Source organism: Phaethon aethereus, assembly GCF_964289735.1.
Source record: "Phaethon aethereus genome assembly, chromosome: 6".
NCBI classification, from domain to species: domain Eukaryota; kingdom Metazoa; phylum Chordata; class Aves; order Phaethontiformes; family Phaethontidae; genus Phaethon; species Phaethon aethereus.
The window spans coordinates 8,819,447-8,834,644 of NC_138580.1; the positions used below are offsets into that span (position 1 = coordinate 8,819,447).

Genomic DNA, 15,198 nt, shown 5'->3' on the forward strand with positions numbered 1-15,198 from the left:
ATTGCTAAACCTCTTTTGCTGTTAAATTCCCCATTTTTATATAAAGAATATAAATAATACCTTTCAGCTGCATTTAGAATTTAATCCAGTACTGTTAGCAGGCTGCTTTGAGGGCTTTGAAGGCCTCATAGCAGTGCTAAGCAAATAATTATTACTTAATATTCTCATCAAGCATTCTTACTCAAGATGTGATCTTGCAGTACAAGGGCTAACCACAAACACATCGCTCCTCTGCTGAGGAATTTGCAGAATGTCAGAAGCACATTCACACTCTGATCCTGCAAAGAGTTTTGCATGAGCAGAACTATACCGCCTTCAGCAGTCCTGCTGTCCATACAGGGCTCCTAACGTCTGCGCATGGAGAAAATTTTTATTCCATTCCTACAAATAATTGAATCCTGAATAATCTAAAATATCAAAGAAATTAACACTTTAAAGATTTTTTTTTTTTATTCCAATAGATATCAAATGCCTGTTCATTTTCAGCAACACTTTTCAAATTATTCATTTGCTAATAGGGTCTAGGAACTGCCTTATTCTGTATTTTTCTCCAAGTTTCCTGTTTGTATCATCTTTGATCATTCAAAAAATGAGTGCATATTAGCTCTACAGTACGTCTGCATGAATTCCAGCTGTATTTTAGTCCTCCTAGTGGCCTAGTATATTAACAATATTATAATCTGTATTTTAGGCAGAGGAACATGTTCTATATTACCAGTATCTCACAAGAGTTTGCAGCATTAATACTGCAGTAACACTTCTATATTGCTAAAGCCAATAAATTTTCTAAAGCGTTCGTCAAACAAATCTATTCATGTAGCTGGCTGTCACTTCACGTTCACATTTCTTTATTTATACTTAAATTGTAGCAAAATCAATACAAAAAATACGACATTATTCTGTCACTGCAAGAAGGCCATTGTGGGAACGGGAGCCTGTCCAGGTTCCTCAGACCAAAATTCCTTCTTTGATCATTCCCAGCAGAGGTTTTCTCACAGCCAAATAGGGGGCCAGATCCCACAGAACTGGGGCTCCCAATATATACTTTCACTGTGCTTCCTTTCTCTGGAAAAGTCCCCAAAGCCTCATCAAAATAACACCTCACAGGCTAAGAGGGGATTTTTATAGCCTGAGTGGACTCGGCACAATTGTTTACCAGGCTTTTAGATCCTGTTAGCTGCTTAACCTGAACCTTGCTGGTATCCAGGGAAGGGAAAGGTGGAAAGGCAAAGGTCTGTCCAGCACACTTGCCCTTGACTCCTTTTTGTTTCAAGGCTGTGCTCCTCACAGGGAGTTTGCAGTCACTGATGCCTCCTACCAGATCCAAGTGAGAGATATTTTGTACGCCTGGCTGAACCACAAAGTAGGACAGAGGTTCTCATGACCAGAAACAGACATACTTGTATCTAAATCATGAAGTAAACAAATCTAAAGCCAGAAATTAACTAAAATTCCCCTTGGATCACAGCCAAATTTTATGCATATTAATCATAATATATATCAATGCTTTAATTTTGTGAGGAGGCAAGTTCACGCTTCATAAATCTCCTGGCTGTGGGCATCTCCAGCAGTGGACTTCTTGGTGTCCGGCATTACTCTGCTTAATTCACAGTGTTTATTTTTGATCATCCTTTAGAGCCAGGCAAAGGAATACCATCTAGAATCGCATTTATGATATGAATTGCTTGTTTCCTGCATGTAGCCCTGTCTCTCTCATTTCCTTTTGGATTAATCCACACCATTACTGAGTCACAGCCCAGGACTGTACCTTTCAGTTGCCTGGAAAACAAGAAATTAGTTATGATCTATAATTTTTCCATCAAGGTATATTTTAGTCCACTGACTAAATTGCTAAATCTAATCTTAGCCTGTTTCTGTTCTTGGTGTGGTCACCACCAACACAGGCATTACTGCTTTCTCCGAGTAACCCATAGCTGTGGGACAGACACCCCAAACAACAGAGATTCTCTCAGGTCTCAGGCACACTGCAATATTTGAGCATACACCATCCTTAAATCAAATGAGAAGGGCTGTTCCTTCACCCCGGTCTCACATGAGACAAGTCAGAGGGCTGCGCGGGGAGGCACAATTGTTACAGTACGTCGGTCTCGTTTCTGATGGGTGCAGGCAGGATGGCTTATGTGTTCCATGTAGGCAAAGCAGGCATTTTAAGAGTGTGAATGGGTGGCCCCAGCAGTGGTAGTGGTCAAACAAACCTGCAGCAATTGTGGAGGTGAGATCAGGGAAGGAAACAAAGAGGACATGAGACCTGGCTCTGGTGCGTTTTTGGTAGGAGGAGCATGTCAGTGGGATACGGACAGCACAGGAATCACAGCAGTGGAGTAATACGTCAAAGGTGAAGCAGAACATCTTTGCAACATAACTGACTGATAGGTGACATTGAAGTGGGGCCTTGCAAATAGACACAGCCAAGAACTCTGCTTGGCTGCCCTCTGAGGTGCCTTGCTTGACTCAGATCGTACCACCTTGCTTCCCAGTTCTGCCATTTTTGGCACACTTCTTCATCCTTCCTTGTATAAATGATGGGGAAGTGGTTCTTTCTCTCCTCATGGGTTATGCCACATCCTACCACATGCTGTGCTCCTTGCAACTTTCCTGTCTCTGCTTATTCCCTTGTTCAGCAGATGTTTCTACAGTTCTTGTTTAGCTTTTAGCGGGAAGCACCCAGGGTGCAGCTGTACCACTTTCTTGCAGTGGTCTTCTGCTCTGTGAGAATAAACATAGATTTGGGACACAGAATGATTTCCTGAGCCAGCAGCACATCGCACTAGGCACATTCCTGGGGCCATGTGCAGGAGAAGACGGCTAACACTCCTCTCCTCTTCAGCACTTTGCGTGACCAAGCCACGCGGGCAGACGGCTACCCATGCTTCCAACCAGGAATCTGGGAGCTCCTGCCAGCGGGCCCAAGTTAACAAACATGTCCTTGAGCACAGATGAAACTCAGCCATTAATTTCTCAACTTTTAAATTACATTTTTTACTTGATTATCTTTCAACAGTTTTTTTAATTCTTGATTAATTTTTGGTTGGCTATTTAATACATTGTTTGGTTAACTTAATTCATGTAGCTGTTTATAATTATTGCCTTACTATAAAATCATCTTAATAGAAGGTTGGGGGTTTTTTTTGTTTTCTTTCCAGTAGAATAACAAGTTATTTTATTATTCAAACAAGGCTTACTTCCTGCTGTTTTCAATAAGATTTTTAATAAATATGTAAATTTAAAAATTAATTTACTGCATACATTTGGCAGCATGATTCTTGAACTGACAAAAGTTTGATGGATTGTAAAATTATCCTCCATAAAAATAATCAGTCATAGTAAACAGAATTTATCAACCTCTGGTTATTTTACAGCTTTTTCTTCATCTTATCTTCTGTTAGAAACTCACTTAAAATAGATTATAATGTAGTATGTTTCTAGGACCGTAATTCATTCACAGATTAATTAGATTTTAGGTTAATATCCCATCATGGTACAGGACATGAGCCAACAGTGTTTTCCAGTTGTTACAGAACCGCAGTAGAGAAACCTTGATTACTGTTCCCATGTGGTTTAACCGCCAAGACTAATCACTAATGAAATTCAAACAACATAAAATGGAACATCCTTCACAGCATTTATTTTCTAGCTGACTTATGGGCTGACTATGGGCTCTTTATTGATACAACTTGGTGTACTGAAATGAACTAAAAATTGCAAGAGAGGATTTCTCCTTCTACTTGAATTTGGTTCTGTAGCCTGTATCCGAAACTCTTGCTCAGATTTCTGTGCCTGTTGTGCCTCTGTCCCTTGAAATATATCTGCAAAGATAAACTGTTTGCATAAATTCAGAAAGTGCATGTAAATAACTGTACTGTTATGTAGGATTTGATGGCAGATGAACTTAGACATAGCTTTCCATTCTGCAATTCATGCTTTGCTTGAATCAGTATTGAAAATTGTGCAGATCTTAAAGTCAGCTGAAGAGATGGCAAGTGCAGTCATGTAACCCGCATCATTATTTGCATCTATCCTGTCCCAGTTTTCTCTGATTACAAAGGAACTTTTGTAGTCTCATTGCACAGGGTCAGTAAACAGTTTGGACGTAGTTCAGGCTGCAACAGGTTTCCTGGGAAGGTAACCTGGGCTACAGCCTCTTCTTCTGCTGCCTCCAGGAGTGCTCACCAGTGCAGCATGTGGCATGACTGCCCAGCTGCATCCCCCAACCCTCACTGGGGGAAGGTGGTGTCCACATCCAATAAGGATGGCATGCCTGGAGGGCTTCATTAGTGCCATCCAGATGCCAGCAGTCACAGAAGGGGAAAGAAAGGGCAATGGGTTTTGGTTGGATTTATAAGAGGTAAAAAAACTCTAATACGTACAGTCAATTAAAATCTGGAGTGGAAAGGAAAATGACAACTTCAGGCTCCTAAAATAAACTGTTTTCTTGTGGTGGGGCTTAAGTGTGCTAATTCAGATTTTTTTAAGAACAAAGAAGATCCTGCTTCCAATTGTGAAAATTATGACTTCTGTATTTCTGCTTTGTGAGAGCTTGGAGGAGGTATCATTCAGATGTGTGTGCGCCATGTATGCAAACACGGAGGCTCCGTCCACAGTGGCTAGATGTGCAGTCACGCAGAGGTGGACCGATGGGTCTAGAAAGATTGTTTGTCTCTTCCCAACTGTCCTCCTCAGAGGCTAAAAATGAGAAAACTATTTGCTGTGGAGCTCACTCCTTTGTTTAAATGACCTCTATGAGTCATCTTTAAAACTTGTAAGAAGGGACATTCCCTTTCTTTCCTCTGCAGGTGTTCCAGCAGAGGTTCATACTCTTTCAACTCCCCTGCAGAGAGCACAGCCCTCTTAGTGCATACAACAAGCCCATTTTCATAGCTGGGAGAATTATTTCTACATGATTTCTTCATACTGCTGATTTGCTCTTGATGGTGCCACATAACATTGCTCCTTCTCCGTCTGCTGCTTCTGTCTCTTTGCCCTTTGGTCGGCTGATGTACTTGGATAGTCACAGACTAACCTGAAGTTAATCTAGCCAGTGCTCAAAAGAGAGGATTACAAGTGTGGAAAATCATTACCCACTACCAATTACCATTTGCAGTACAGTCCTGAAGTGCAATCCCGTTTTCCATCAGTATGCTGGGTGACTGACATAGAGACATTACAGGCCAGGAACTCAGACATCACTAGAGAATGAGAGGATAAGTGTCTTTATAATTACCAAAATAAATATTCTTGTTCAAAAAAGCCAAAGGTGGAAGATGAAGACAGGTAAGAACACAGCTAATACTTAGGAACGGTAGCCTAGGAATAGTTCAGCCATACAGAAAAATGACCCCGATTACTGAAAATGTCAGTGAGATTATATGTTGTATGAGTACGATCCTGCATTTACTGAGTTTGAGAGGGATTTTTTGCTGCAGTCAAATATGGGATAGAATCTGTCCCTTTAAGAACCGCATTTTGTATTAGATTTAAAAAACCTTTCTTGGATTATACTTTTCCCCCCTTCTTGATTCAGTTCTGAGTAAGTATTCCAATTTAAAAGAAAATAAAACCTCTGAACCTCTAATCTCGGATAAAATTGTAGCCCCTTTTTTATAAAGCCCCTTTTTTATTGAAACAATCTGCCATACTTTCATCAAGGTAAGGACAACTGCTTTCATTCAGTAGGACAAACCTCCATATACTTAAATGCTGTGTGGTGAAATACAGTCTGATGAAGACTGAAGCAGTGAAGTTACTTAGAACTGCATAGTTCCAGTACCATTCAGTAGGTTATCACTGGAAACATAACCCTCAACATAATTCTGTCAAGGAATAATATTGAACTTCAAATGGTTAAGTCAAGTTCAATAACTTTGTCAGCAATCTTATCTTTCAGTACGACTTTTTTTTGTCACTGTGATTTTTTTCCCATCACTAGAAAATCAGGACAATTTTGTTATCTAACTCCTTCTACAAGTAGAGCTAAAAGGACCTCTGAAAAGTAAAAAGTATCCTATGCATGTCTTGTTCATTTTCAGTCTTAGAGGTTCTAAAAACTGAGTATCATCTTCCTTTCACACCATGGATATTTCTTCCTTAGTGCCTTGTGATGAGCCTCTGATTGCGGTCAGCATTGCTGTTAGTGGGTAGATTCCTTCTACGAGAAGCAGAATTGGTGATTCCGCCAATGTGAACAGAGTGAGGCCCTGCTTTACCTTCTGGAGAAAGTACTGGTCTTTAATTGCTTCTCTTTTTAATAAATACCCTCAACCCACTTGACTGAGCACCTACATTGTGATCATTTTCCAAGGTATTGCCACCTAGAACTACATTTTCTTATTCCGTTTTAAATAAGCATTGTCCCTGCACAGTTGATGCAGCCAGTGTCCATTCTGAGGCACTATGAGAAAACAACCGCATTTGTGGCATTCAGTTTATAACTGAGCAGAAGGTAAAAAGCTAGATTTAGCTGACCTGGAAACTGAGACCTGAAAATCCTGGTTTATTAAATTATGCAAAAGTTCAAAGAGTTTTGGTATATGCCTAATCAGGTCAGACAGTCATATCTTGTCATATCAACAAAATAGTCATACACTTTGTAAATTATGAGGATGAGATTCTTGGCATTAGCATGCTGAATGTACCTAGTCATCTCATCATTTTATGAAAATTATGTTTTTGAAAGCATAAGGCTCAATTCACTAAACTATCATTTATCTCCTAATCCACACAAAAATTCAAGCTATAGACAACTTCTCAGTCACCTATTCATTAAGTGATAGCTGTTTTGTCCAGATCTGCAGTTATGAATCATACACAGTTCACCCCAATCGGTTTTATTTCCTCTAAGGTAATTTACTTACAATTCAGGATCATCAGAAATGCTGTTCTTGTGATACTAAAATATATTTGTGGATTGTTATACTCTTAAATATAGCAAGCAAGCTTTGGTTCTGTTGTCATTGTTATATTACCCATAATGCCATAAGTGGGTGATACGTACCTATGTATATATGGCTTTCCTATAAACTGCTGAACAGACTAATGAACTTAAAAATACTTCATACCAATGCATATTTTCCCAAGAAAAGAAACTGGCACTTATTGTTTATCTTGAAAATCTGATGGTGTGTCTTTGAGAATGTCATTGTCTGCTACAGCAAAATAATCGTGGGATTTCTGCTCAAGTAGAAAAAAGAAAAGTGATTCATTATTTCAAAAATTATTTTACTGTCAGTCCAGAAAATAGATGAAAGCTTCTGACAACATACAAGGGAGAACAAGGCTTATCTTATTATTTAAGGTTATGCTTTAAAGAGAAAGCAGTTCAAACATCACATTTTTAGCTCAGCTGTAATACAGCAGAGGTCATGCGTTTACAGCTTTCAACTTTGTGGTTTCCTGGATGTGACTGTACAACTATTTTCACAGCAGAGTGTTACCTGTCCACCTGACGTGAAATGAGATCTGCAGATTGTTCACTTTCCGCAGAGTCTACCATTGCATTCTGTCCTCGCTAGCTGATAGAAATCCTTTTCACGTTACACCTTTCTACTGCAAACTGGTCGTGCAACACCACTGAATTCAGTGGAAAGTTACTTCTGATTACACCAGTATATCTCTGATCAGAATACTGCTCTGTATCTCAATACACCTATTTTACAAGAAGCTGTGAATGTATTAGAAATGTCCTGCTAAACAGGTTTTATGCATTAGCAACCTGTGTAATGCTGCAACTGCATATCCCACTTAGACCTATTGTGTCATAAATACAAGGCAATTATAGGACTAGAGGACATGTAAATTGGTAAAACTCTGACTTTAAAATAAGAAACAGTGGCATTGTGGGATCAAGTTTACCTTGAACATATGCAGACAAAGTAACAATTTTTTAAAAGGTAAAAATCTAGAAAATCATTTTTCTTCACAATAAAGTTCTAAATAATAACTAAAAAAAATAAAAAGTGAACATACTTTGTTTTTCCTATTAGAGATCAGGTCTGAAATGAAAGACCTTGAGTTATACAATTAAGTATTGATTTTTTTGATCTATATTTAATTCTCATAGCAATTTAGTTGTTTTTACCCAATAGTGTTTTGCAGTTATACTTCACTTGAAGCAATGCCCTTCTTGCTTCTGTGTTAATCTAAAAACTAAATTGTCCAGTGCATGAGAGACATAAATAAAGTTCATTTTATTCTTGTGTGTAACTGATTCTGAGCCCTTTAAAGTGCTGGTTAACTAAACATAGACAGCTGGAAAATACATTTGTCCTGCAGAATGGTTCATTGCTAATTCCCGGCTCTGGCATGCCTTGTAAGTGTAGCCTGACCTCCAGGCAATCAGAGCTTCCGCATGTTACCATACAGAAGTGGGCTTGCGTGCCAGCTGTGGGGTCCTCTGTACCTATGAACCAGCCCATCCTTCCCTGCTCCTTCCTATTAGACCTGCAGAGTCTTTGTGCTGTTCAGAACAGCTACAGTTGTGACTTGTAGTCCTTGATCACACAGCACTGAAAATGCATTCTACCCACATGTAACCTCTCATTTTTAAGTTTAAAAAAAAATCTAATGCAGATAAAACACCTATTTATAATGTATCAGTGTAACTGCAGGCTAGTTTTGTTTTCCTAATTTGCTGTGAAGTGACATGCCAGATTTTATTATATCACTAATGGGTTTTAGTTACTCCCTTTAGGATGTTGCCTATAAGGAAACATTATTCCGAATCATGACTCATGAGTTTATTTCAAAGTGATGTGACTCATGATGAATGTCTGTATAATGTCAGAGAGAGTTTCTCCTCTTCTGACAACTAGTCGCTGCTCTCAGGTGGTATAAAGCAGTCCTTACGGACTAGCTAAGAAACTCCAGCGGCGGGAAGCGCTCCACTTACACAGAGTAGAACAAATGCTCCCCATACCCTGGTATGGATTTTCCGTACAAAAATATAGTTACTATAAGTAAAACAAGCTATACACTGATCTGCTTAAGATGATAGGATGGTGCTTTTACAGAGGCACAGTGAAAATCATAGTACTTTTCTGCACTGAGCCTTTTTTTTTTTTTTTTTTTTTTGGCTTAGACCAAAACCTGTGACTACATCTTTTTATCTTTTCCGTTAAGTTAATACTTAGGAAAACATGTAAGTGACCACACCAAATACACGGACACCTTATTTATTCATAGAACAGATGCAGAATATTCAACAGCAAAGCCAAAACCTTCAGGCTGAAATGGCTTTAAGTATTACTTCTGAAAAGAATCCTGCCAGAGTCCCATCTTAGCTCTTCTAGCAACACTGAACAAAATCACTAAGTCTTTTTTTTTTTTCCCCCCTGTAGTGATAAAACCACCTGTTCATTATGCAGAAAGTCACTACTAATGTAGGGAAGATTTGATTGGAACTCGTGACTCGTGGCTAGGTGCTCTTTACACTATTACCAAATCTCACCCAGTTCTCATGGGTATAAAACACATCTGATCTGCTGCCAAATGTTCCTATCTGCAGGAAAGGCTATGGGTTCACGTTAGTGTGACTCTCAAATGCATTAATGAACTAATTACTTTAAAATGCATAATACTAACATCTTTGGGCTAACTCTTGTTCTTTGTTGTATCTGTGACTCCGCTGAAGTCAGTAACAAATTGACATGAACGAAACTAAAGACACCGCTTTACCACATACACAATTTATCAAACAAATTCTAGTAACAGTTGCTTTGGTTTTGCCTTTTGATTCATCTAGCAGCTGTTGTGACTGCCATGAAAAATAAGAAACTTAATTAAGGATGAATCTAAATAAATACTCTTTGGTAATTATTTCAAATTGTAACTACAGAAAAAATTCTTAAAGAATTTGGGGTAACATTTTTTCTGACACACTAAGTTTAAAGAAATTATCAGTGACTTTTCAACACTAGGAATGTACACAATTTTGTTACTGTGGGAGAAAATAATTTGTTGATTATACAGATTCTTACATTAATATCTCTGCTTAAAGTTTTCTTCATTTTTGCTCATGGAGCGCAGGATGAGTTTTCTTCCATGTGTCAAGGACTAGAATATCATATTTTCATTTTTTAGCTACAAATACATTTTTATTCTATATACAATTTAACAGAAAATGTAGCAGATGTAAGTGCAGCTGTACTAATAAAATCATGAGATAAGATCATATTGTTCATCTGATATCTGAGTACAATTCTAGCATATTAATATTCCTTTACCAAAAGCACCATCCAGATGACCCCACATTCTTACCTGATTATAAAATTAGCAATAGGTGGCTCTAGCTCCTAGAATGCTACTATGCCTGAGGCAGTGTATTGTAGCCAAATTACACCTACATCAAATGAAAAAACGCCAAGTATTACTTTCCACATCACATGAGCATTACCTTTGCATGCTTGCATCCTGTTGCTGTAATGTGTTAAAGAAAGGAAAAGGTTGTGGGGTTTTTTTTTAACAAAAGGATGTAACTGGGTATTAAAACATCTAAAAAGGACAACTGTATGTCCAAAATATATCCATTACTTATTTCTGAATACTGTCTCTGTTTTAGCAATAAATTTCAGTACAACAACTTTTAGAATTAGTTTTTCCTTTAATTCTTGATGTGTCATAAATGTACTGTTCACTACTTTATCTCTATATACTATATCATGGCAAGGTATCTCTTGCCAATGGGTTTCACTGGTAGGCTTCACTTGAACTCACTTCAATTTCATTTGATTCAATGATTTTACTTAAAATTTGTAGAGAATACCTTTGTTCCCTGCAGTTTCTCTAATATAAACAGTTAGCCTTATATTAAATTACAATCTAGGGTGTGATTAAAGTGGGATTTTAGTCTAGGTTGTGCTTGTAGGGTGTAATAAATCATTCATACTACATATATGCAGAATATACCACTGAATTCACTCCAGTCTGTCCTGCGGTTTAAATCTGTCCTTCAGCCAGCCACAGATCCTGCTCTTACTTTGATACTTCATCCAGACTGCTCTGTGCAGCAAGTACTCTAGGATTTTCTGCTCTTTCTACCCAAGACTTGAAATTGGCCCATTTGAGTCAATACCATTTTTACCATAGGCCTTACTAAGACCAGTATTAACTTCTTGCAGCCCCAAGTCCATGCTAAGCAGCCACATTCAATTTATCTAAAGAAAAGCTGTGAAGTGGGAAATATATACACAAAGAAAAATCAAAGTATTTTAGGTTTAGTACTCTGAAGAGCAAAAAGGGCTAACATGCATGTTATTGATGCCATGTCTGAGAATTTTCTCATCTGGCTGAGAGAGAAGTGAAACAACCATCTCAGTAATATTGTATAATATTTTAAATGAGGGCAAAAGGAAGAACATTTTAAGCTGAAATTGTGGAGAATTTCTATTGAAGAGTCCTAAATTTGTGTTTGTTCCCATTACCAAGGGTTATATTCCTCTATTTCAGAAAATATTGTAGTTACAGATATTGAAGACCTTAGTTTTGTCATCTAAAATCATAATCTAACATAACATTCCCTAAAACCTTTTAGACTGATGAATGAGTTAATGAACCAAACAGAAAATTTTCACTTACTAAGACTTTAGCATCTCCTGTTGCTTTGCTTAAGTTTGTTCAAAACATTTGATAAAAATGCTACCCTAACCCAGGCATGGTTAGCTTATGAAATATGACAAGATCACAATATAAACAATCATTGGACTGGCATTTTGATTTTTATCTAACTAGCCATAAACTATGTAACAATTTGTCTTCCTCTTGCCCAAGATTTCCAAGGATAAGCAGCACAGCAAACACATTTGACTGAGTTGAAACTTGAATTTTTCAAAAAAATTCTAATGACTCATTACAACGGCATATGTAATGACCCACACGATCTATACATCTGGCCGTGCTAGGTCTTCAGTGTGCTTTAGATACCATTTCATTTTCTATCTAAACCAAAATATTACTGTCTTGGATTGACAGTAATTTACTGATTCCGTCTTTGCTATCTGATGGTAATAAGCAAAAATGAGGAATTGCTTGCACTCTGACCGCATATCTCGACATTCTTGCATCCAACCTCTCCGAGAGGTTGTTGAATGTTATCTCGTATACCTGGGGTAATATCATCTGTAAGAGGGGTTCATTACACAGATTTTGAAACACCCTGTGCATGAACAGCAGGTCGTTTTTATTGAACTGCTCCCTATGCAGTTCCCCCACTACTCCTTGGTCAGATCTCTGATTGAAAACACCAGTAGCTAACAAAGGGATAAAATTACTCTTGTATAATCCTACTGTGCGCTTTTAATATAATGTGCTAATACATCGTCCGGCCTTCCCGCAGAATTACACTACTTCTCTGAGTAGGCCTGGCCAATATCTGATTGATTCTGCTCTGTGGGGACTGGCCGGGTTCAGTATAATTTCCTGTCTTGTTGCTTTCTTGTCTTTTAGAGGGGGTTTGGGGCTGTGGAAATCGATAGGCTTACACATGCAGAATGTGAGGTTATTCTCTAGCAAGTTTCATTTGTGCCTGTAATTTATGGAAAATGCTGTTTTCTCCTCCGAATGTGTCTATACCTTTTTTTTTTAGCAGACTCCAAACGCTACTTAAACAAATACTCATTCAAACCTACCCCCCAAAGCTTTTGTAAAGGAGAAGATGTAAATTACTGTGAAGATGCTGGAGATGCTTAACACATGCATATCCAGGATCTGCTACTTAAGACGTTAATAGCACTTAACTGTTTTGTAAATGGAGTCCTATTTGTCTCAGCAGAGTCATTAAAGTTATGATTTATCCTTAAATGGACATTAATGTTCTATTTAATTATAACAGATACTTAAGCATGTAACAATCTATTTCCTTCAACCCTGTGAACTTTGGAAAGATGGCAATTAATGGTGTACAGTAAGGTACATAAGTAAGATACATTCTTCATAGGAAATATGTTTCTAATATTCTAATATATTCTAATATAATTCTAATATTCCTCACTTATTACAGAAATTGAAGCAAACTGAAGAAACAAAAGAAGATTCCCAGAATAGATTTTCTAAAATTTCCCTGGAGTCTCTCAATAAATTTAACAGCAATAATGTACTTTTCTTAGAAAAAGAGAAGAACTGTCTGAACAAGGTTGAAGGACAAAAGGAAGAAAATGGAAAAAAAGAAGCAGCTTCCTTAAATAGCTTGGGTAGGCACGACGTGGACAATTTAGAGTCCTTGAGCGATTCTCTATACGATAGCTTCTCCTCTTGCGCCAGCCAGGGCTCGAACGATGTGTAGAGACACTTTCCAGCGGGCTGTAACTGCGGCACAGAGCAGAGCGGAAGGCGAGTGGGGAGTGAGGGGGGAGAAGAGACCGTGGTTGGAAAAATCTCACCCCGCATTGCTGTACTCACGGCAGGGCGTCCTGACTTTTCACCACGCAGCAATAAGAAATGCAGGAATGTGGTCATCGTGATGCGCGAGACTCAACACTGAACACACCGAATGGTTACACAGAAAAAGAGTCTTAATTTTGCACTTTTGTGAATATTTGTACAGTTGTAAATACTTTCGGAAAATATATTTGTAGGGATAAATGATGGCAATAAATATTAAATTGGTGCTATGCTCCTGTAATGGCAGATTACTAACTTAAATTGATGTTAATATTAACAAGAAAAGTTAGTAGATTTTTTAAAAAAGATTTATAATTGTTCCAGTCTTAAAACTGTATGTAGAAACACTGCGTTACCATAAACCTGAGCCTGCCAAATTGTCTGTAATAAACTTTCTTGGAATCGCTTTTACAAAACATTTTATTTTTTATTTTTAGTGCAATTCCATACAGGCGTTCTAGGGAAATGTGCATTTCAACTATTACAACTTCACAACAGGTGTGTTATTGCAAAAGGTTTTTGACTTTTGACATGGTGAGAAAATGAATAGATTAAAAGGCCTGATACTGCTGGTATTGACTTCATCAATCATGTGCATAACTGTTTGAAAGATCAGGGTCAAAGTAATTCACTGCTGAGGCAAACGGGAGTCCTGTACAAATGAGAACTACACAAACCGCCCTTTACTTCTGCGTGCAACAGCATTTCTCTGCTTCCACCACCTCTGTACTCATCTCCTATGAAATCATGAATGTACCATATTGTGTTATATTTTGTAGTCCCCATTTGGTCTTAATTAAATTGTAAACGCTGGAAGTATTTTTACAAATCAAAACTCAACTCCTGTTTGTGACACACTTAAAGAAGTTGTTGGTGCTAACCAGTACGAGTTCAAACGCATCTCGGAGCGGGGGGATTGGCCTGTATTGGGTGTTTTTGTTTTTTCTACAAAGGTTGTTTATATGTAAGGGAAAGTCTATTTCAAAGGTTCAGTGTATTTTTTCTAGATGTGAAGTATTTATAACTTCTTTTTGTACAGCAATCTGTAAACTAGATATATTTGGGATATTTCTAGCCTCTACAGTTTCTTTAGCACATGCCTGTTAATCTTTGAAATATTGTATGATCAGTGTTAATATTTTGTGCAATTCCTTATATTTTAAGTAATTTTCGCCGTAAACTTGCATCGTCTTTTTCGACTTTTAAGAAATTTTCATTAAAACATCTTTCGTAAATAAAACTTCTCTTGCATACGCCTGCCTGAAGAGGGGTTTTTGGCAGGGGTAAGTGTACGGGTCCGTGTGCCGGCTCACCTCAGCTGGCCTCCCGCGCTAACAGCGCGCCTGCAGGTAGGATTCCGTCGTGTAAGTGAATTCGCCACGCGGCGACCAAAACGCAATTTAAGCGTAATTCAGGCTCTTGCAGGTAAGGCTGTGAAAGGATCAAAGAGAAATAGGTGGTTATGCGGGAAGGAGACCCTCGGTTTGGGTTAAAACAGGGCGAAGACGACCGTTCCGGCACCGGCCACCTGGCCGCAGCGCCCCGGCCCTTCCGACGGCTCCTCGCCGCCGCCTCAGCCCAGCGCGCCCGCGGCTCGCGCCGCCTCAGCGCGCCCCGCGGCGCTAACGGCCGCCGCCGCCTCAGCCCACCCCGCCAACGGCTCCGCGCCGCTCGCGCCGCGCCAGCGCGCTCACCCCCGCCACCGGCTGCCGCCGCCGCAGCCCGCCCCGCCGGCCGAGTGGCGTGAACGCGCCCCGGGCGAGAGCTGCCGCGGGCAGCGGCGGGGTGCCGACCCCCCAGCCCGCGCGA

The 15,198-nt window shown here is 39.0% G+C and overlaps 1 protein-coding gene across 1 annotated transcript in view; it reads left to right on the forward strand.

The window, feature by feature from the left end:
• Positions 1–13,291, forward strand: part of NCKAP5 (NCK associated protein 5) — a gene marked incomplete at its 3' end in the record, with an annotated part of 384,285 nt that extends 370,994 nt beyond the window's left edge. The window contains exon 19 of the mRNA XM_082001372.1: positions 13,010–13,291. Within this exon, the coding sequence (XP_081857498.1) occupies positions 13,010–13,291 (282 nt within the window). The remainder of the gene's footprint in view (positions 1–13,009) is intronic.
• Between the last annotated feature and the right edge of the window lie 1,907 nt (positions 13,292–15,198).